The sequence below is a fragment of the Natrix helvetica genome, assembly GCF_964273705.1.
Source record: "Natrix helvetica genome assembly, chromosome: 13".
NCBI lineage: Eukaryota > Metazoa > Chordata > Lepidosauria > Squamata > Natricidae > Natrix > Natrix helvetica.
The window spans coordinates 8,989,726-9,013,699 of record NC_138557.1 but is presented as its reverse complement, the minus strand read 5'-3'; the positions used below and the strand labels follow the sequence as shown (position 1 = coordinate 9,013,699).

General features: G+C 42.9%; 1 protein-coding gene across 4 annotated transcripts in view; it reads right to left on the bottom strand.

Moving 5' to 3' along the window:
* ABCA3 (ATP binding cassette subfamily A member 3) overlaps positions 1–23,974 on the bottom strand; it is a 392,707-nt gene that overhangs the window by 351,126 nt on the left and 17,607 nt on the right. For all 4 annotated transcript variants that reach the window (XR_014176435.1, XM_081965875.1, XM_081965874.1 and 1 more), the window contains exons 2-9: positions 16,608–16,704; positions 13,160–13,418; positions 7,962–8,089; positions 6,810–6,975; positions 3,587–3,861; positions 2,491–2,607; positions 1,888–2,008; positions 246–419 (exon numbers count right to left, since the gene is read on the bottom strand). Coding sequence is in view for 3 of the 4 variants with exons in the window: in XM_081965875.1 (XP_081822001.1) it covers positions 246–419; positions 1,888–2,008; positions 2,491–2,607; positions 3,587–3,861; positions 6,810–6,975; positions 7,962–8,089; positions 13,160–13,418; positions 16,608–16,661 (1,294 nt within the window). In the remaining variant the exon portion in view is untranslated. The remainder of the gene's footprint in view (positions 1–245; positions 420–1,887; positions 2,009–2,490; positions 2,608–3,586; positions 3,862–6,809; positions 6,976–7,961; positions 8,090–13,159; positions 13,419–16,607; positions 16,705–23,974) is intronic.

The window sequence follows — 23,974 nt, the reverse complement described above, 5'->3', positions numbered from 1 at the left end:
AGTCCACACAACTTAAAAGTTGCCAAAGTTGAGAAACACTGATTTACAGCATGCTGGCTGGGGAATTCTGGGAGTTGGAGTCCACCCCTCTTAAAGTTACCATGTTGGAAACTTTTCATATACTGTAAATATATGAATATGTATAATAATATTCCTGACAATGTAACCTCAGACATTGGCACCAAACTTACAGGGGACGGGGGGGGGGGGGACATGGAAGGAAGAAGCCATCTTGCTCTGCTCACCTTTCCCTTCAAACATGCCGATCAGCTGAGCCCCCATAGCCATGGCGACGTTGGAGATCAGACAGGACGAGAGTTTCTGGCTGTGGGTCATGTGGTCGTAGCGGGGGGAGATAAAAAAGTACGGAATGTAGGAGAAAAAATAGAGGAAACCTCCCGCAGCTGCGGCTACATTGGCTGCAAACACAAAGTGGATATTGACTGTAAAAAGAAGCAACGGGGCTTGGTGGTCGTTGGAGAGCCAATGCATTTGCGATAGATAAACCCAGGGGAATCTCAGGATGGCTGGAGGAGAGGGAAGGAAGAGGAGGAGGAGGAGGAGGAGGAGGAGGAGGAGGAGGAGGAGGAGGAGGAGGAGGGGCGAAGATGGGGAATTTGGCATTGCACCGCTGGCTTCTTCTTCTTTTAAATATAGTTTCAAAAGATTTTCATATCAAAGAGGAATGTGATATTATAAAAAGTGATTTTTTAAAAAAATAAATAAAAGGAGTAGTAGAAAGGACAAGGGAAGGAGTAAAAGGAAAGAGAGATAAGGAGGGAGGGAGGAGGGAAGGAAGGAAGGAAAAAGGGAAAGAGGAAGAGAAGAGAAAGGGAGAGGAGGAGAGGAAAGGAGGAGGAGAGGGAAAGGAAAGAAGGAAAGGAAAGGAAAAGAGGAAGGGAAAGGAAAAGGAAAAGAGGAAAGAAAAGGAAGGGAAGAAGGAAGGAGTAAAAGGAAAGAGAGATAAGGAGGGAGGGGGAAGGGAAGGATGAAAGGAAGGAAAGAGGGAATGAGGAAGAGAAGAGAAAGGGAGAGGAGGAGAGGAAAGGAGGAGAAGGGGGAAAGGAAAGACTTCCCATTTGCTTTACAACAGTTACAAACAAATTCATTATCTCTCTTCCCTCTTTAAAGTTACAACACAATTCTCTCCTGGCCTTTGAAAGACAAGTACAATTTGTCTAGACATAGTACATATAAGGAGGGCAGAAAAGAATTCGGATTCTGCCTATAGCCCAGGTTTTCATTTCTTAAAAACACCGACTGCCCTGCTAAAGCAATGTGGATCAAACATGATTAATACTCAGATGGAAGCCCAACCAGAGATTCCCAGAACAACGACAACGCCACCACAACGCAACGTAAAGGAGGGAAATCTCTTTCTGTAACATCAAGAAAATATCCACACAGTTATTGAGAGACAAACTTTTACTAGTAATGGTACGTAAATAGTTTTATGTAATAAGGAAAGATGGCAGCTTAGCTAGGATTGAGTGGCAACTAGGCAACTCTACCAGGAAGCCCATTATCAGTGTAATGACAATTTAATAGCTGACCAGCTGCTGTACGGCTGTAAACCGAGATGATGGCATGAGGATGAGTCAGCAGGGTTACTGTCACTTTAAGAAGCTGTATATATATAACGGAGGCCATGTGAGGGTGTCTCTCTCTCCTCGTGTTCTATCTCCATTGTAGTTCTCCGTGTAGAGTTGAAGATCGATTCTTGCTTGGCATTTGCCTAACACGCGTATGTATGTATATATGTCTTGTCTATAAACCACTGTTTGAAAGACAAAACCTCTGTGTACTGTGTTTTACTCCTGGGTTGTCTCAAAATAGTAGTCACGCTGCGTGCACGCCGATACCCATCGTAGAAACCCCCTTGCTCACCTTTTGAGAAGAACGTGCTCACCATGAAGCTGAAGGAGATGGTTGAGATGCAAAACAAGGCCAGGAAAGTGAAGACCAGAGTTGGGTCGCTGTTGGCCAAGACTGCCCCCTGTCCACTCACCTGCAAAAAATGGAAGCCTGTTAATAGGTTCTCCTACTCCAGGGGTGTCAAACTCAAGGCCCGCGGGGTGCTTAGATCTGGCCCACAGGGCCAGCCTGGAAACAGCAAGGGACCGACCCATGGTGCCCTCTGCTAGTGAAAATGGAACTTAGGGTGGCAGGGTGGGTGGCGCAGGCTCCTTTTTCGCTGGCAGAGGGCTATCAAAATAAACTATAAACAAAACAAAAGGGAGAACTGATTCCCCTTTTGCATTTGAGCATTGAAGAAGGGACAGGATGGCTGGCTGGGGAATTCTGGGAGTTGAAGTCCACAAGTCTTAAAGTTCCCAAGTTTGGACACCCCTGGATTATGGGGTCGTGAAATGAAGATGTTGTCACTTTGCCACTAAATGAACTGTTGTAAGTTGAGGACTGCCTGCGCTTTGTTCATATATCTTCTTCAAAGGGTACGATTAAAAAAAGAAAGAAAACGAGGATACTCACCTGGACACAGAAGAGGATGGTGACAAAGAAGATGGACACTAAGAGGAAGAGGAAGAAGAGGAGGAACCAGGCGCTCCAGTGTAGCCAGTTACTGAGTCCCATCATGCGCATGTACTCCTAGGGACACAAAATTCCACATGGAATGAGACGTACCTGGCTAAGCAACAGGGAGGAGCAAAAACCTATCGTTTATATTTCCACCCACCCACTTCAAAGTCTGTGTCTCTTGTTCCCCTTGGGGGGGGGGAGGTTTTGATCACAGGACTGCTGGACTCTGGAACAGTTTTGATCCTTATGCCACCCGTCCTGTAAACTCCTAGGATTTTGCTTTTTGCTATGTACGTATATACATTCATATATAACTACTAGGCTGTGATGTTTCTCTGTGTCATGTGTGTGTAGGTGTAGGTGGGTTATCTTTTGAGAGCTGAATGCAATGGAATTTTGTTTTAATATATGCTGATTAGGGTACATTTAAAGGGGCAATAAAGTTTCTATCCTATCCTCCCCTCCCCCCCTCCCCTCTATTCATTCCATATTCTGTTTTCTGTTCTGTTTTGTTCTACATTCTGTTCTATTCTATTCTATTCTATTCCATTCCATTCCTGATTCTCTATTCTATTCTATTCTTTTCTATTCTACTCTATTCCATTCCCGATTCTCTGTTCTATTCTATTCTATTCTATTCTATTCTATTCTATTATTCTATTCTATTCCATTCCTATTGCTACCTACTCTACTCTACTCTATTCCTGATTCTCGATTCTATTCTATTCTATTCCCAATTGTCTATTCTATTCCATTCCATTCCTATTCCTTCTCTACTCTACTCTATTCCTGATTCTCTATTCTATTCTATTCTATTCTATTCCCAATTCTCTATTCTATTCCATTCCATTCCTATTCCTTCTCTACTCTACTCTATTCCTGATTCTCTATTCTATTCTATTCTATTCCATTCCTATTCCTGATTCTCTATTCCTATTCTATTCCATTCCATTCCCTTCCCTTCCATTCCTGATTCTCTATTCTGTTCTATTCTATTCTATTCTATTCTACCCTACCCTACCCCACCCACAGCAGATCCTTCTGTTACCTTCAGCTTCTTCTCCTTCTCATGTACCACGGCACGGACAATGTTGAGGGAGGTGTAGGTGAAGCTCAGCATGAGTAGCAAGGGAAGCTGGTTCTGGATAGCCACGAGGAAGAGGTCATTGACATAAGGGGGATAAGGAAAGCGCCGAATCCAAAAGTGGAAGCTGGAAGAATTCACCCGATCCGGAACATCGGAACTCGATGCGTTGGCATGGTACTGGATGATGGCCATGTCTACCACATGTTGCACTGCAAGGAAACCTTCACGGAAGTACCCTAGCAAAACAAGAAGAAGAAGAAGAAGAAGAAGAAGGATGCCATATAAAAAAGAGGTGGCATTCCATTCAGAACTTCAACAGGTAGCACCAATGGTGTAGGCTCTCCTGCTTCAGCGGGGAGTTGGACTGGATGACCTATAAGGTCCCTTCCAACTCTGTTAATCTGTTAGCCGATATAGCTTGTCTGATTCCTCTAAAACAGTGTTTCTCAAACTTGGCGACTTTAAGTCCTGTGGACTTCAACTCCCAGAATTCCCCAGCCAGCTATGCTGGCTGGGGGATTCTGGGAGTTGAAGTCCACAGGACTTAAAGTCGCCAAGTTTGAGAAACACTGCTCTAAAACAATAAAGCAACATATCGATTTTAAACCAGAAATATATTATTGGGGTATCTTACAAGAACAGTATGATAAAGGAAATACATATTTAATTTTACATGGGTTAAAAGCAGCAAGAACTGTCTTTGCACAGCCATGGAAAAAGGAAGAGATCCCTTCAGATGAAAGTGTCATTAAAAAAAAAATTAGAATGTGCAGCGATGGATAGACCAACACTTAAAAGAAAAGGAAGAAACAGAATCTTTCCTAACATGGGACTTGTTTTACCGATGGTTAACTAATAGAAACAGAAATTTAAAAGGCTAAAAGGATAATTCACTATATACGGATTTTTTTAAAGCATAGATAAGCTAATTGTACTATCAAAGGTAAAGGTTCCCCTTGCACATATGTGCTAGTCATTCCTGACTCTAGGGGGCAGTGCTCATCTCCGTTTCAAAGCCAAAGAGCCAGCGCTGTCTGAAGACGTCTCCGTGGTCATGTGGCCGGCATGACTAAATGCCGAAGGCGCACGGAACGCTGTTACCTTCCCACCCAAGGTGGTCCCTATTTTTCTACGTGCAATTTTTACGTGCTTTCAAACTGCTAGGTTGGCAGAAGCTGGGGCAAGTAATGAGAGCTCCCTCCATTATGCGGCGCTAGGGATTCGAACCGCTGAACTGCCATCCTTTCTGACCGACAAGCTCAGCATCTTAGCCACTGAGCCACCGTGTCCCTTTTAATTGTACTATTATGATGTGATTATTATTTCTATGTACACTAGGATTACTATAATGAGTATTGTAACTCCGTTGTATTTATTTTGTACAATGACCATAAAGGCTATACTACTATTACCATTGTTGTTTTTGTACTTTAAAACAATTGGACCCAGACAACATGTTGCTCAGGGAGATATAGTTTTTCATGTGTATTAAGAAAAATGTATTAATAAAACACACACCCACACATGTCAAGCATGATTCATATTTTGAAAGGAAACCATCTGAAATATCAAAGCTGCAAGCTACAGTAATCAAGGTCACATCCCAGAGAAAAGCATTATGAGGATGCATTTTAATACTGCTGCCAAAAAAATGATATCATTCTGACTATGTAGTCATCGGAAGCCTAGCAAGATGTGAAGGACTCTTCAATGATTCAGCGTTTTGAAGAGTTGATTGGCTTATTCGTTCTCTTCCTTAGATTTATATCCCCTCTTTAGTTCAAGGTGGCTTCGTTGTACATCGTTTTATCTCAAAACAGCAACACGGTGAAGGATGTTGGGTTGAGGGACCACCAAAGGATATCCGCTCCCTTTCTAAAACTATAGGTGTAACTCAACCTCAATTCCCATAACTCTAGTACAACACTTGAGCCACATTATCATACTTTAGGCCAACTTTGCCTTTAACAACAATGATCCTTGGGGCGGGGAGGGAAGACAGCATAGGTTCTAGAGACTTGATAAGGGTCATGACACTTCCATTCAAATATATTTCATGTTGTACAGAAAGACCTAAGTCCAGTCAGAAGTAGAAGACAGCACCATGTGTTTCCAGGTCCTCTTGAAGATCTGGTGATCTGTCATTGCCCCCATTGGAGCCTGAATCTGCGGAGGAAGATGAGCTGGAAACTGAGTGGACAGAGATTGAGGGGCTTCAGAGGAAAATGGGGAAGGCCAGACCAGGACCTTTCAGGATTAGGACAACTTGTAGACAGCAACAGGGGCAGGATGAACATGAGAGACAGAACTCAGGCGAGGAGCAAGGACTACCCCCTCCTGATCCGAGAGCACAGAGAGTGGAGAGAAGGCGAGAAAAGCGCAGACAGAGCAGGCTACTCAGGAAAAGAATGCCCCACCCAATGTCAACTTGTAAAAGATTTCCATGCTTATTATCAAGTTGAAAGGGAGGGAGAATTCCATGCATACTTTCGACCAGGGTTGGATCTCAGATTTCTACAGCAGGCATGCGAGGCGCGGAAGTTTACAACCTGCTGCAGCACTTCGTTGGTGGATGTGATTTATGACACAGACTGAGGGGAGGAGTAAAGGTCAGCCACCATTAAACGGAAATCAGATCTGACTCCATGGCAGGTATCGCCAAAATGTTGCTCCTAATAAATGATTGGATTTCTTTGGAACTTTTGTCTAGAGGCTCGTAAATTAATTAGGGGATATTTTGGAGACCTGGCACCCATCTTCAGAAGGCACACCTGGGGAATGAGACTTAAGGAGACGCTGTGGGGAGGGGCATTTGTCACGAACAAATGCGGAGTTCTCGAAGTGTTGAGTGCTGACGTTTGAACTTCCCAAGAGCCCTTGAATTCTTTCTGGACTAATTACCTGGGTCCTTTGCTTCCTGAACTCTGCCCTGCTGGATGTATTGCTGTGCAGCCTTGGAGTACACAGCACTGGGCTGGACTAATTGCAGCCAGAGGTTGCTTGAGGTGTGTGGGTTTGACATCACTTTGCTCCGGGGCTGGCCAGAAACGTGGGAGCGTTTGGGGAAATTTGTAGCAATAAAGGGACGGCTTAACCTGCCAGCTGTCGGTGTTATCTCTGTGCCGTGCCCCAGGACATCACATGATCTCTCAGCAGGAAATAACCATTGGGGGAAAAAAATTACCTGGTGTTCCTCCATCGTCATTTTTTGCTTCTCTGGGTCCCGGCAACTGGAACAATGGGAAGAGGTAATGGGTGTACCAATCTCGGTCCAAGTTGGGGGTCAAACCAGTCCTCTCACTCGGAGGAGCGTTTCTAGGGCTATATTTGAAACGTAGCCGGTAACTAACCTAAAGACAAACCACAACCAAACTGACATCAATGACATCGGAAAAGTCCATGACAATTCTCCAAGGCGCATTCAAAGCTACTGTATTTCTCAGAGTATGAGACGCGCCAAGATTTGGAAGAGGCAAATTTAAAAAAAAAAAAAAACGTTTTGCACTCTGCAGACCTCTCCAAAATGGCCTGTCTTTCGCGAAAACGGTCCCGTTTTTCTTCTTCAAAAAAAGGGCATGAATAGCCTTTAGGAGGCTTGTAGAGTGCTCCTGGGGGGTGCCCCACCCCCAAAACGAGCAAAAAACAGCCAGTTTATTATTATCACTATTAGTCTTCTCATCGTTCCTATCACCCATCTCCTCCCACTTATGACTACAGGACTGTAACTTCGTTGCTTGTATCCTTACGATTTATATTGATATTGATTGTTTCCTGATTGCTTATTTGTACCCTATGACCATCATTAAGTGTTGCACCTTATGATTCTTGACAAATGTATCTTGTCTTTTTATGTACACTCAGAGCAGGGGTGGGTTCCTGCCAGTTCTAACCTCTTCTATAGAAGAGGTTCCACAAATCTACCGTGCCGTTTAGAACCGGTTCCAGCTCCCTCCCCCCGCCCGTCCGCACCACGCTTGCCCCACCTGCCGCTCACTGATTGGCTGGCTCACCAATTGCCCCCCCCGCCTCTAAGAGTCCTATCTAAACCTTAAACCTTTCTTCAAGCTGTCAAGTTTGAACACCCCTGAGGTTTTTTCCCCTAAAGGGTTAGGGATGCAAGGGTCTTGTAACTTGACAGCTTTAAGACTTGCACACTTCAAAGCCAGAGTTCCTGAGCCAACATGACTAGAGGAGGAATTCTGGGAGTTGAAGTCCACAAGTCTTAAAGTCACATGGCCTGCAAGCCACTCCCACAAAGCAGACCACACCTACAGAAGAGGTTCTAAATAAATTTGAAACCCACCACTGACTTGAAGAGACCAAGAGAACATCTTACCTGGAGTGGCAAGGGATCCTGGCTGTTAGCCACACAGTTCTCAAAAACCACTCCTGCCAGTATGTTGCCCGAATGGTTATCAAAACGGATGTAGTGTTCAAACTCTTTTTCAGATGTAAACCATCGAGCTAGAGAGTAAAAACAGAAACCATACAGTGAAAAGGAGGCCTCCTTCCCCCCCAAGGGGAATTATTATGATCAACCCAACCCAGCACAAAGCAAACCAACAACAGCGCCTTCCTGTTTTTTAATTATTTTTTATTATAATACTATCTGATAGCCAGGCATAGCCTTGGTATGTATTTATCCCAATCCTGTATTAGAGGGAGCCCTCTTGTGGAGCAAAGCCATTATCATGGGAACTTCACTGTGCTGTACAGTAGAAACCATTTTAAGGCACAACAGGCTGTATTTTGGGTCCCAAGCACCTCATCCCTCGTGGTCCTCCTGAGAAATTTTACATGTACCTCCCTTGGAACATTATGACTTCTAGCATATGCTGAATTTATCCTATAAACTAAGTCCATATCCCACCACAGTTGATTTTTATCTCTCTTAATATAATCTACTAAGATTGTACTCATGATATCCTTAAGGTCTTCATTTTCTGTCTCTGGTAGGTTCCAGAACCTTAGATTACATAATTATTCTCTTGTTGAAGTGTTCTGTTTTGGAGAGTGTCACACTCTTCACACTTTCAATAAAGCAAGACACAATTGCTCCTTCCGCTTCAACCGGCTTGCCCGGGCATGTTTATTCTGCAATTAAATCCACCTTCCTTAGGAAAGCAAGAGATTAAAAGTATATTTGAAAGTTTAATAACTGAGCCAATCCAGAAGGTGAGACAGTTAGCTAGTCTTTTCCGGCCGGATGGTCAATTTCCAAGGCTTAAAATGGCGGAAACAACGACAACGAGATAATCTTGGATATCTATCTTCATAAGTTTGTTTTTGAATATTTACTTTGCATTGAGAGATGACAGGAACTCAGTGTTATCTCAGCGACATGCTTGCAAAGACTTTCTTGATATTGATCAAGGATTGTTAGGTAAAACTGTTGGAAGAAATAGCTATCTGGTTCAGTTCCAAGCTAGGAGAAAGACACTGGAAACATGGAGGCTGATTGGAAAGAGGGTTTAATGGTGAACAGAACCACCAAGTACATAGCCCTGGTGTAGCTGACCACATGGAGTTGAGAGAGGGAGGGAGGGAGGGAGGGAGAGAGAGAGAGATTTATACCCTCTCTTGGGCTTTGAACTTGAGCTTCCTGTTCCTTTGCAAGAACATGTATTCTATTAGCTGTTGTAGGAGTCATAGCTAACGTTGTAGGTTGTTTGAATCCCAGGTTTGGTTGATTTTTGCTGGGTGGTGCAATGAAGGAGCTTGATGTGCAATTCCTATTGTGGCTGAAGGCTAAATCTTTGTTGTTGTTGTTGTTAGTTGCGAAGTCGTGTCCGACCCATCGTGACCCATGGACAACATTCCTCCAGGTTTTCCTGTCCTCTACCATCCCCCAGAGTCCATTGAAGCTCACGCCAATTGCTTCGGTGACTCCATTTAGACACCTCCTTCTCTGCCGTCCCCTTCTTCTTTTGCCCTCCATCGTTCCCAGCATGGGGCTCTTCTCCAGGGAGTCCTTCCTTCTCATTCGGTGGCCAAATCTTTGACTTTCCTCTTCAGGATCTGGCCTTCTAAAAAGTAGTCAGGATGGATCTCCTCTAGGACTGACCGGTTTGATCGCCTCCCATAAATATGAGCCAGTTGCTAAGGATGCTGCGACAGTTGCAAGTGTGAAAAACAGTCATAAGTCATTTTTTTTCCAGTGCCATTGAAACTTTGAATGGTCGCTCAAGGAATGGTTGCGCAAGTCGAGGACTTCCTGTAATTCATAGGTATGTGGAAATGGCCTTGCATCTTTGCATCCATAAGCTGTCACCAAAACATTCCTCCACAGTTGGGCTCAAAAACACATTTAGTGCCTCACAGAGTGAGAAGTAGACATTGTAGGTGTCTCCCATAGCATCTCTGGATCGATGGTCGATGTCCTAGTCAGAAGCCTGCTTGCCCCTCAACCAGAAACCATTCTTGGTCCATCTAACCCTGGCATTTTCAACAATGTACTCTACTCACAGTAGAATCCCTTATGCCACCAGGCTTGAAATTTTGGGCTCGGTCAATCTGGAACTACGCCACCTGTGGTCTGACTTAAGCATAGTACACAAAATTGTCTGCTACAACGTCCTACCTGTCAACAACTACTTCAGCTTCAACCGCAATAATACACGGGCAAACAATAGATACAAACTCAAGGTAAACCGCTCCAAACTCGATTGCAAAAAATACAACTTCAGCAACAGAATGGTCAACGCCTGGAATGCTCTACCTAACTCCATTGTTACATCCTCCAACCCCCCCAGCTTCAACATTAAACTGTCTACCATGGATCACTCACCCCATTCCTAAGAGGTCCATAAAGGGGGCGCGCATAAACGCACCAGCATGCCTACCGTCCCTGTCCTGCAGTCCCGATTTATCTGTATTCACCTCAGTGGTGAAATTCACATTTTTTTTACTACCGGTTCTGTGGGCGTGGCTTGGTGGGCGTGGCAGGGGAAGGTTACTGCAAAATCTCCATTCCCACCCCACTCTGGGGCCAGAGAGAGGTGGCATTTGCCGGTTCTCCGAACTACTCAACATTTCCACTACCGGTTCTCCAGAACCTGTCAGAACCTGCTGAATTTCACCCCTGATTCACTTCCTTTGTTGATGTTTCTGTTCATAGCTATACTTGTTGTCTTGTACATGTTTGGCAAATAAAGAAATAAATTTCCTCACCTAGAGATGACTTATTTTCCTCACTAGCCCCACCCGCTACTAATTTGCAGAACCAGCCCGGTTAATTGCGAGAGGTTTAATGAGAGATGTCCACATCAATAAAGGAAGCAAGGAGGTTAAAATTGCAACTCATTGTCACCCAGCTGCTTCAAACAGCTTTGCTGCAATAATACCATCACCTACAGAGGATTTTGTCAACCTTCAGCTCAGGTATCAGACGCCTTGTGGCCAAAATGGCCAAGCACTTACCGTATTTTTCAGCATATAAGACGCACCAAGATTTTGAAGAACGGGCCTGTTTTTTTAAAAAGGGCAATTCATAGCCTTTAGGAGGCTTATAGAGTGCTCCCAATTTTGCTCAGAATTGAGCAAAAAACGGCCCATTTTCCACTCATTTCTGCCTTCCTCAGCCCCCAGGAGGACTCTATAAGTCTCCTAAAGGCTATGCACGGCCACTTTTGCAAAGGGGGCAGGGTTTCGAGAGGCCAAAAATGCTGTATTCAGTGTATAAGACGCACCCAGATTTTCAGCCTCTTTTTTGAGGGAAAAAGGTGCGTCTTATACTCCGAAAAATATGGCAGCTAAGAGGGCTTCAGATAAGTCCGTGAGTCTTGTGAATTCCTCTAGAAATACAGGTTAAACCCTTGACTTACGACCACAACTGAACTCAACATTTCTGCTGCTAAGGGCTTGGTGAGTTTTGCCCTGTTTTGTGACCTTTCTTGCCATGGTTGTTAAGTGAAGCATTCCAGTTGCTTCCCCGTAGATTTTTTTTTGCTGATCCGAATATCCCAAACGGGGAACACATAACTTTGGGACACTTGCAGCCGTCATAAATCTGAGTCAGTTGCCAAGGATCTGAATATTGATCGTGTGCCCGTGGAAATATTGCAACGGTCGTAAGTGTAAAAACGGCTGTCAGTCACTTTTGTCAAACGCCGTTGTAACTTCAAATGGTCCCTTTACTGAACTGTTGTAAGTCGAAGACCATCTGAATGATAAAGTCATCAAGAGTGAGGTGTCCACATTGAAACAGGAATAAGTTAAATTGGATGTGGGAAAACTGACTTGGGTGCCCAGAGGTAGTATGTCATAAAAGGTCTTAAGAAATCCATGTTTTCACAGTGAGAGTTGGTTGCACAAGACCATGTGGGTTTAGTTCGAGATTTCACTTTCTGAGCTATGCTATCATCGAAAGATTGGATTACACCACGGAAAACCCAGCTAATTATAACATTCGCTAATCCATACTTAAGTTAATGTACTATAGCAATAAGAACGGCCAACCCAATTAAGAGAAGGAAGAACATAGACTTGGTTGAACCCAACCATGAGTCAATCATGACCAACCTGTCCTCTGGACAGGTTGGTCATGATTGACTCATGGAAGACCAGAAAGCCAGTCAAAGGAACCAACAGTAGGTTTGTTTGTCAGTTATACACCGACAGATTGCCTACACCAAGGCTAATTGAGCTGGTAAAGACAGTCTTTAATAACCACCTTTTTGGCTATCACCGTGTCTTGTAATGAATATTTCAGCTTTTCTCCAATTTCACTTGGCTTTTTTTGGGGGGGGGAGGGGGGAATCAAGATGCAGGATTTGATCTGCAAAGCAAAATGGTAGATGTCCCCTATTTGATGGTTTATATGATTTAGAAGAGAAGAGAATGAATGAATGAGCTGGAAGGGGCCTTGGAGGTCTTCTAGTCCAGCCCCCTGCTCAAGATGGACTAGGTATATAGAAAAGCTATACCATTTCAGATAAGGGACTGTCTAGTTTCTTCTTAAAACCTAAGAAAGAGGGGGGGAAAGAAAGAAGGAAGGAAGGAAATAAATAAAAAAGAAATAGTGAGAAAGGAAGGAAGAAAAAAGAAAAAAGAAAGAAAGAGAAAAGCAAAGGGAAAAGGGAAAAAGGAAGGAAAAAGAGATAAAGGGAAGGGAAAGGAAAGGAAGAAGAGATAAAGGGAAGGAAAGGGAAACGAAAAGAAGAGAAGGGAAAGGAAGGGAAAGGAAGGGAAGGGAAAGGAAGGGAAGGGAAAGAAAGGGAAAGAAAAAGAAAAGAAAGGAAAGAAAAGGAAAGGAAGATCAGAACGGTTTTCCTGGCTGACCCTGAGTTCTAATATTCTGAGAAGCAAGATGGTGCTTTCTCTTTCATTCCCTCCCCCAACACCCTTGTTTTCAGTTGTGTGCATCTCCCATTATTGCAACACTCGGGCTGATTTTCTGCAGTATTTTTAACATTGCAAAACTCATCGTCAGCTCAAAGTGACAAGAGACTCCCTCCCTCCGTACCCAGGAGGAAACCTTGGAACCCAAACTGCTCTGTCATGTGTGTGTGTGTGTGTGTGTGTGTGTGTGCAAACCTTTGATCTTCAAGTCCTTCTCCACCCTCTCGGCGATGTTTTGCACGGCCGTGTTGTTGGAGGGGACGTACGCCAGTTCCCAAGGGACGGCCGAATGCCGATGATGGAAGATCCTGGGTAGCCTATCCACCTGCTTGCTGTGGTATAAGGTGGCATTGGGGTGGTTGACCGAATGGACACGATGGCGCAGGCCAATAAGGATGGCGGCAAACAACAAGGGGAGACAAATCTCGATCAGCGTGACCAAAACCTTCCGTTTCTGCAGGAGGAAAGAGAGACGATGCAAAGTTAGGCTCGGTGAAAACAACTAGGTGGAGTTACAACTGGGGGTTCACGGTTCAAGAAGACCAAAATGGCAACGGCCGTGAATTAGCTGGGCATGCTCCAGGAGTGGACAAGGCACAGGTAGTCTTTGAGTTTATGGCCATAAGGACCGGCATTTCCTCTTCTGACCAAGGAAGAACATGAAGCAAACTCCTTGTCTCGACAAAAACACCTTTTATTAATTGACTGTGAATTCTGCTCATTCAACAGGTGTCCCCTCTGACTTTTGAAGCTCTCCAAACTTGATCACATGCTGCAACCGTCATAAATATGAACGCCCTGCCAAGCATCTGAATTTCGATCATGTGACCACTGGAATGCTGCCGAGGTCGTAACTGTGAAAAAACTATCCTAAGTCACTTTTTACAGTTCCGTTGTAAGTTCCAACGGTCGTTAGACAAACTGTGTTAAGTTTGAAATTCCAAGATTTGCTGAGGTAAAAACCAACCCTTTTCAAGATCATGTTGTTCTCTAAATACAATACAATACAATAGTAGAGTTGGAAGGGACCATGGAGGCCTTCTAGTCCAACCCCCTGCCTAGGGAGGAAACCCTATACTGTTTCAGGCAAATGGCTATCCAACATCTTCTTAAAGACTTCCAGTGTTGGGGCATTCACAACTTCTCGAGGCAACTTCTGTTCCACTGATTAATTGTTCTAACTGTCAGGAAGTTTCTCCTCAGTTCTAAGTTGCTTCTCTCCTTGATTAGTTTCCACCCATTGCTTCTTATTCTGCCCGTAGGTGCCTTGGAGAACAGCTTGACTTCCTCTTCTTTGTGGCAACCCCTGAGATATTGGAACAATGCTATCATGTCTCTCCTAGTCCTTCTTTCTCTTAAGCTAAACATACCCAGTTCCTGCAACCGTTCTTCATATGTTTTAGCCTCCAGTCCCCTAATCATCTTTGTTGCTCTTCTCTGCACTCTTTCTAGAGTCTCCACATCCACATAAAGCCAAATTCTCCCTACTCAAAAATGTTCTGGTGGGCTGAGAGACTAAGATGCAGCATGAAAACATTGGAATGGAGCTTTGAATGTGGAGGTGGGCACAGTTGACTGGGCAGATGTTTAACTATGGATTGTTGATGGTTTGGTTTATGCCTGCTGCAGTCTGTTATGATGTCAAGATAACAACGCCTCTTCCTCTACCCTTTGAGTGGCCATGAATATTGATCAAAGGCACTAGCCTTGGCATCCTGCCTGGTTTAAGTTTTAATATGCTTTTATTAAGCATGTTAAGAACAAAAAAAAAGAGGATAAACAAGCAATGTGAACACACTAGAATTTACAAGTCTGAAGTTTTTCAACATTTCATGGTTTACTTGTGAAGAACTCAGCATATTCACTTCCTTTAAAAAAAAATTCAAATTACAGTGTAGACAGACTTGAAATATCAGGAACAGCAGTACCAGGGCTGGGTTCCTGCCAGTTCTAACCTCTTCTATAGAAGAGGTTCCACAAATCTATAGTGCTGTTTAGAACCGGTTCCAGCTCCCTCCCCCCACCCGTCCGCACATCATCAAGATGAAGAGCGAGAGGAGGAATTCTGGGAGTTGAAGTCCACAAGTCTTAAAGCTGTCAAGTTTGAAAACACCCCTGGGGGTTTTTTTCTAAAGGGTTAGGGGTGCAAGGGTCTTGTAACTTGACAGCTTTAAGACTTGCATGCTTCAATGCCAGAGTTCCTGAGCCAACATGACTGGAGGAGGAATTCTGGGAATTGAAGTCCACAAGTCTTAAAGCTGTCAAGTTTGAATACCTCTGGGGTTTTTTTTTCTAAAGGTTTAGGGGTGCAAGGGTGTTGTAACTTGACAGATGCCAGAGTTTCTGAGCCAACATTTTGGTTGCTACGCAAGAGCGTTGTTAAGTGAGTTTCACCACATTCTACAAGTTGGCCACGCCCACCTGGTCACATGGCCGACAAGCCACTCCCACAAAGCAGGCCACACCTACAGAAGAGGTTCCAAAATTTTTTGAAACCCACCACTGAGCAGTACCCAAATGAATGATAAATAAGGTTATACGTTTATAATAAATTCTGCCCATGCTACTAAAAGGTCTGTTCAATTTAAGGGAGACTGTAAAACTGAAATATTATGACATTGAGTAAAGACAAATCTGAGTTTTGGATACAGTAGGAGAAGATGACAGAAGAGAAATCAAGAATCTGATATGCAAATTATAAATTTTATTAAGGGGCATCAGCTTTCCTGAGCAGCATTTCCCATCATTTGATATGTAGAGATGCTTTAGGTCTAAAAACTGGCAACATGAATACTTGTGGACTTCAACTCCCAGAATTCCTCAGTCAGCCATGCTACCATGCTGGCTGGGGCGGGGGGGAATTCTGGGAGTTCAAGTCCACCAAGTCTTAAAGTTGCCCAGTTTGGAGACCCCTGCTTTAGAATTAAACTGGAATGAGATTGGGGAAAGGGTGGGGAACATAGTTGGTTATGCAAATACACACAACAATGGGGTTTTAACATATTAAAGGTAAAGGTTCCCCTCGCACATAGTCATTCCCAACTCTAGGGGGCGGTGCTCATCTACGTTTCAAAGCCAAAGAGCCAGCACTGTCCGAAGACGTCTCCGTGGTCATGTACCCAGCATGACTCAACGCCGAAGAAGCATGGAACGCTGTTCCCTTCCCACCAAAGGTGGTTCCTATTTTTCTACTTGCATTTTTACATGCCTTTGAACTGCTAGGTCGGCAGAAGCTGGGACAAGTCACGGGAGCTCACTCCGTTATGCGGCGCTGGGGATTTGAACTGCTGAACTGCCGACCTTTCTGATCGACAAGCTCAGCATCTTAGCCACTGAGTCACATCCCTTGTTTAACTGTTTTAACATATTACAACTGTTAATTGTAACATATTACAACTGTTAATTTACAGAATACTTGCGATCAGTTGTAAGATTTCTATCTTGAGTTAAGTAAGGGATTTGAGCAAGAGAGGTAGAAGCTCAGATGTGTTGGACTTCAACGCCCATAATCCTCAAACTGAGGATGAACAGAACTGAAGTCCAGCCTATCTGGAGGAGATTCAAGAAGATTGGCCTGACAACAAGCTTTAACTCCCACCCTTTCATTTTTATGGATATCCTTTCGGCCATTTCTCCAACTCACCTGCAAGATGTAATTCTTCCAGAGAAGAAGCCCAAACTGCCGTGATACAGCCATCTTTTCACTCGGGGCGGGATGGGAGGACCAATTTTCTCAAATTCTGTGGAAAAGCAATATTGGCGCCGTAAGATAAAAATACAAAGCAAGTCCACCATCAAAGAGCCATTTAACGGAGGGATGATTTGAATAGCAACCATATTTGTTAACAACCATACTGTTGTCCTGGAGGAAACAAAAATCCCTGTAAAGTATAAACTAATGGTTCAAGAAGACAGAACATCTATATATTACATAAGTTGGTATGTGTGGGTATGTTACATATCTGTATTTATATCATAAACCTATCCAACCACCTCTCTGTCTCTCTCCATCCATCCATCGATTAATCCATCCATCCACACACCATCTATCTACCTATCCATTCATCTATGTATCTATCTATACATCCATCCATTCATCATTTATTTACCTACCTATCCAGCCAGATCTCTCTCTCTCTCCATCCATCCATTGATCAATCCATCCATCCACCATCTATCTACCTATCTATTCATCATCTATGTATCTATTTATACATCCATCCATTCATCATTTATTTACCTACCTATCCAGCCAGATCTCTCTCTCTCTCTCTCTCTCTCTCTCTCTCCATCCATCCATCGATCAATCCATCCATCCATCCACCATCTACCTACCTATCTATTTCATCATCTATGTATCCATCTATACATCCATCCATTCATCATTTATTTACCTATCTATCCAGCCAGATCTCTCTCTCTCCTTCCATCCATCGATCAATCCATCCATCCATCCACCATCTATCTACCTATCCATTCATCATCTATTTATCTATCTATACATCCATCCATTCATCATTTATTTACCTACCTATCCAGCCAGATCTCTCTGAGATTTAATTCTTTAATTCTTCTTCTTCTTCTTCTTTTTTGTATTTGGCTTCAAAAGCCCAGCCTGACCTATTCCTGCTGAGCTCTGAAGTCCAGGGATGGCTGTTAACTAAGGCTGGAAAATGCCAATTTAGTTCTACCTTCTAAGTAAAGACAGCCTCTCTCTCTCTCTCTCTCTCTCTCTCTCTCTCTCTCTCCATCCATCCATCCATCCATCCATCCATCCATCATTCAATACATCCACTATCTATCCATCATCTATGTATCTATCCATGTATTCATCCAATCATCCTTCCATCATCTATTTAGCTACCTATCCAGTCAGATCTCCTTCTCTCTCTCTTTCCAATCCATCCGGAGCGTAAAGAGGTTTTCTGGATTTCCTTCAAGTGCTACATAGAACATCCTTGGGTAAAATGAGAGAATGAATAATCTTGCAGATAAAGATGATGTGAAGAACCTCCGATTTCATTAAAGGAGATTCATAATTGGAAACTTCTACTCTATGGACAAGGTAGCCCAGTTGTTTTGGGTTTCACATTCCAATGGCCGAGTCCAACCAGTTACCAGGGGAATGACAACCGATGATGGGAAGCCCCAAATTTCTAAGGAAACATCTGGCTGTTCTATTCGGTTGAACTTCAATGATAAAGCAGATCTCTGGAGTGGTAATTGCATATTGTATGAAGTCATTCATGGCTTGTTTGATTCTGATGTAAGAAGTTGTGTGAGCTCACCCTTCCTGAGCCCATAAACCAAGATTTATCGTGGAAGTGGCACTAATATATATATTTTTACATACACAAATGAACAACTTGGATCATCCTGATGAAATTTGATGGGGAAATTGAAATTTATGGTAGTGCACTGTAGCCTTTCACATATGATTCAAGATTATTGTAATCCAATCTTGTAATATAATCCAATCCAACACTGGAAGTTTTTAAGAAGATGTTGGATAACCATTTGTCTGAAGTGGTGTAGGGTTTCCTGCCTAAGCAGGGGGGTGGACTAGAAAACCTCCAAGGTCCCTTCCAACTCTATTATTCTATTCTATTCTATTCTATTCTATTCTATTCTATTCTATTCTATTCTATTCAAACGATTATTCCATAACTAAAAGGAAAGGTTTTGAGGTTTAGAGCCCATCAGACTAGCAACCTATTACGGTTGCATTTATTACAACAATAACTTTGGAAAGTGGAAAAAATAGTCAAATCAAAACTTTTATTATGGTCAAAGTCCAGCATAAAAAGAAAAATAAATGAAATTCAGCTACTCATGGTGGAAAAAAAATAGCCCACTTGTGCCTGTTGTGCAAATCCAGCATTATAATTTTTTTTTTCAAATTTTCTATTCCTTTTAAAACTTTTTCAATATTAGGCAATGCAATTTTCAGTTGTGGATTTGACCCACACGAAAAGAAGCTCTTGGTGCATTGCAGAAATCAAGTTTCTCTTTCTATTCAGTTGTTTTGGGCAAAGCACATAATGCCTTCCTTTTCCCCACAAGATACATTTGTTCTAGTAGAGAACATTGTATAGCATTTTCAGTGAGATTATCTGTTCTTGTACTGACTCTGTCTGAACACAGAGTCTTATTTTGACTCCACCACAATCAGAGATCTCTTTCGTTTTGTTTTGTTTCACTCAGAAGGCCAAACAATCATCCACATATTATACAGTTAGCCTTCAAAAACTAATCACCCGAAGCATCTCAGATCTTAACTGCAGCCCACTCCTGCTGAGTTCAGCATTGCAATTTTAACTTCCAGATTTCTAGAGCAAACACACAAGCCAGCCTTATCGCCATAAGCAACCAGCAAGGATGAAGCAAGCGATAACACCGTACAATTCAGGTAGGAGGAGGAACCTGATGTTGCTAGTGTGAGGAACAACTGAGTATGCACGCGTGAGAATGTACATTGTGTCAGAGTTTGTTGCAAAAATCAAATCCAGAAAACACACACAGATAACTGATTCAGCAGGATGGATTTAAATAAGAAACTTCTTTATATACAAGAATATACATATAAGTAAGTATCATCTTTATTGTCATTGTACTTAAATACAACGAAATTTGTTGTACATACATACATACATACATGCATGCATGCATACATACATACATACATACATGTATTTGTGTTACAACCCCTGGTATGCCTAAATATGGGAGGAAGGTCACTACTCCCTCTTTCTGTCCTTCGGCTCATCACAGAAGACCATGCAGGCAGAAAACCATATTTTTATTTTTTTAATGTTGCCTTTTTATATTTGTGTTGTATTTGTACTAAATAAATAAATAAAGGGAGACTAGTATAGATCTATTTCAAGCTATTTAGCTCTCATCAGCTAGCCATACCCTTACTGGGAATCGAACCAGGGCTGTATTGCATATTAGGCCAATGTAATTCCCACTAAGCCACAGGCTCTCTTCCTTATCAGCTAGGCCAGGGAAATAGGTATGTATTTGTGTTACAACCCCTGGTATGCCCAAATATGGGAGGGAGCTCACTCCCCCTGACAGAAAGGGGGAGTAGTGAGCTCCCTCCCATATTTGGGCATACCAGGGGTTGTAACACACATACACACATATATACATACATACATACATATATATAGGCTTGAAATTTTGGGCTTGGCTAACCTAGAACTACACAAAATTGTCTGCTACAACATCCTACCTGTCAATGACTACTTCAGCTTCAACTGCAATAATACACGGAAAAACAATAGATACAAACACAAGGTAAATCGCTCCAAACTCAACTGCAGAAAATACGACTTCAGCAACAGAGTGGTCCATGCCTGGAATGCTCTACTTCACTCCGTTGCTACATCCTCTAACACTCACAGCTTCAACCTCGAACTGTCTACCGTGGACCTCGCCCCTTTCCTGAGAGGTCCATAAAGGGGGTGTGCATAAATGCACAGAGTGCCTACCGTCCCTGTCCTACTGTCCCCATTTATTCGTACCCATTTTCTGTGTTCATGTCCATGTTTATACTTATACCTGTTATCTCGACTCGTACATGTTTGACAAACTAAATAGCTAACTCAATAACTAAACGCATGATGGAATGTGTAGCCTGAAACATGTAGAACAGTGTTGTTCAAACTTGGCTGTTTTGAGTAGTGTTGACTTCAACACCCAGAATTTCCCCAACCACCATTCCATAAATTCTGACGGTGTACTATATGCCCCATAGCAAGTTAAATCAAGCTATATACCTGGTTGCATTTTTCTCCATGACTCCCAATATTTGGACAAAAGCGTTCCAAACTGTTGTTGTTTTTAAGAGCAGAGTTTTCACAGCTTCCTCTACCCAACCTTGTCTAATTACACAACCTATTTTTGTCCTCCTCATGCATACCGCTCTTCTAAGTCAGTCGGTCTCTTCCTGATTCCCGTTCATTGCAAAGAGTGATTAATGGGCCCAGGAAGACAGACAAGCAGAGACACCTCGGAAAAGGGACAAAATAATGGTTGCAGTATTGTTTTAGCCCAGCTTTACTTCCATGTATTTGTTAGTCAAATTGAGGTCCTGCCCATCTTACTCTCAGAGTGACTTCGGAAGATTTAAAGCCAAATTAAAGGTGTGCATCTTTGATCTTGGCAAGGTTCATTCCTACCCTTCAAACATCCCTCTAAAAAAAAAAAACTGTAGATCAAACAGAATGTAGTAACTCGTTTGTGTTCAGTTTGAAACATGCCTCCAGCTAAGATCAGCTGCCTCCTACTGGCACCAAATACGTGGGAACAAAAGAAATATATAATTATCTGGATTAGGCCAGGAGGAGAAATAAAAACCATACGGTGATATGTTTATAAAGGAACACTCTGCAAACAAGGAAGAGCGCATTGTGCTGTAATCATCTTACACCAGAGGACCATTGGGAGGTTGTATTACACACCCATTAAGTGGTGTTATCTCAAGAACAAGAGGAACATTGCAGAAGGTGGAAGGGAAAAAGAAAAACAACAACAAAGCTTACTGGGATGGACAACTGCAAGAGAGGAGAACACACCTGAATGAATCAAGTTGCGAAGAGTGACAAGGCACACCATGGAAATATGGGAGTGGGATGAGGATAAACTAAAATACAGTACTGTAATGGATCAAGAAGGAACGCGGTTTTAAAAAAACCAATAAAACTTTTTGAAAAAAAAAAAAAAAAGAAGGACGCGGTGGCTCAGTGGCTAAGACGCTGAGCTTGTCGATCAGAAAGGTCGGCAGTTCAGTGGTTGGAATCCCTAGTGCTACGTAACAGAGTGAGCTCCTGTGACTTGTCCCGGCTTCTGCCAACCTAGTAGTTCAAAAGCACGTAAAAAATGCAAGTAGAAAAATAGGAGCCACTTTTGGTGGGAAGGTAACAGCATTCTGTGTGCCTTCGGTGTTGAGTCATGCCAGCCACATGACCACGGAGACATGTTCGGACAGCACTGGCTCTTTGGCTTTGAAACAGAGATGAGCACTGCCCCCTAGTGTCAGGAACGACTACCACATACATGCGAGGAGAAGTAACGGGACATTTTCAACAAGGCTTTGATTATTTTTTGAGGACAAATGTATAGCCGTGATCAATAAAACACGAGGCCGACACGGCGTACGTCGCGCCGATTACATACGAGAAAAGAACTGCAACGTCGAACAGCTTAGTGCAAGAAGCCACTTCTAAATCAAAATCAGAAAAAAAGCATACCAAATGATCACGGATCAGCTAGCAAAACAATAAGGTAGTATCATTTCTCTTGATGCTTCTGGGGGCAGAGGGGAAAAATTTGTAACTAATTTAATTGTCGCCAAAATCAGGGCTTTCCCTGTCTAATACAGGAGTAGGATAAATAAATATTCGGACAACGCCTTCCTCAGATAACCCAACGCTGGATTATCAGCTCGTGGAGAAATAAACTTGGCAAGGGAAAAAATAAAAACGTTCTCCCTTTTGGGTGTTTGATTTCCCTGTTTGGATGTCTGGGAAGTTCAGCTTAAGCAGGCAAAATCAATTGTGTCGCTTCCCGTTCTGCATTCCCACATGAGGATAGATCCTTTGCGTCGTGAGCCTCGCTGACATTTCTAGCTACAGCAGCAGCAACACAACAGGCCAATTCTAAAGGGTGGTATTGTATTTCTTTCACCGTCTTCCTTTGCAGGGAACACGGCTGTCTGGTGGAGCAGAGAATGGAGGGGGGAAAACACGGACACAAGCAACACGCACAGCATTTGCTGTGTTTTCTCCGCATTGCCCGGTTGCAAAGTTTGAGAACAGTGCATTTTTAAAGGTGTGGGACGAGGGCTTTACACACGTCTCAGCTATTCTTTTGTGTCGAGATCCCTGCTTGACGGGGCTCCTGTTTTTCTTGCCTTTTCGGTTGGAGGAGGGATTTAAAAAACTCAAGACGGCTGGCCACAGTATTGCCTCTTTTCATAGGGATCACAGGCAGGGATGGGATTCAGCCAGTTCGCACCGGTTCGGATGTCCGCCATGGCCACGCTCACCCAGCAACTGGCCAGAGAACCAGTTGCTAATATTTTTCAATCCCACCCGTTGTGTGTGTGTGTGTGTGTGTGTGTGTGTGTGAATTGTCTCGGTTATTCAGCAGAGCTCTTATTTTACAGCAGTGTTTTCCAATCTTGGCCACTCAAGGATGTCTTGGCTGGGGAATTCTGGCAGTTGGTCCACCCAACTTCAAGAGACCAAGATTGAGAAACATTGCTTTAGGGGATTGTCCTGACAGAGGAGTTAAAAAAAAGTCAAGATAGGAACACTAATCATGCAATTGGAGCCCTTTTCTTTCTTTCTTTCTTTCTTTCTTTCTTTCTTTCTTTCTTTCTTTCTTTCTTTCTTTCCTTTCTTTCTCTCCTTCCTTCCTTCCTTCTGACTCACACTGAAACTCTAACCATGCAATTGGAGCCCTTTTCTTTTTCTTTCTTTCTTTCTTTCTTTCTTTCTTTCTTTCTTTCTTCTTTCTTTCCTTTCTCTCTTTCTTTCCTTCCTTCCTTCCTTCTGACTCACACTGAAACTCTAACCATGCAATTGGAGCCCTTTCTTTCCTTCCTTCTTTCTTTCCTTCTTTCCTTTCTTCCTTTCTCTCTTTCCTTCCTTCCTTCCTTCCTTCCGACTCACACTGAAACTCTAATCATGCAATTGGAGATTGGAGTCCCTTTTATCTATCTATCATCTATCTATCTATCATCTATCTATCTATCTATCTATCTATCAATCATCTATATCATCTATCTATCTATCTTTCTTTCTTTTTCTTTCTTTCCTTCTTTCCTCCCTCCCTCCCTCTTTCTTTTCTTTTTTCTTTTCTTTTTTTTTAGTTTTCTTTCCTTTCTCAACCTTGTCCATTTGAAGATGGGTGGACTTCCAACTCCCAAAATTCTCCAGCCAGTCCGACTAGCTGAAGAATTCTGGAAGTTGAAGTCCACCCCCTTCAAATGGACAAGGT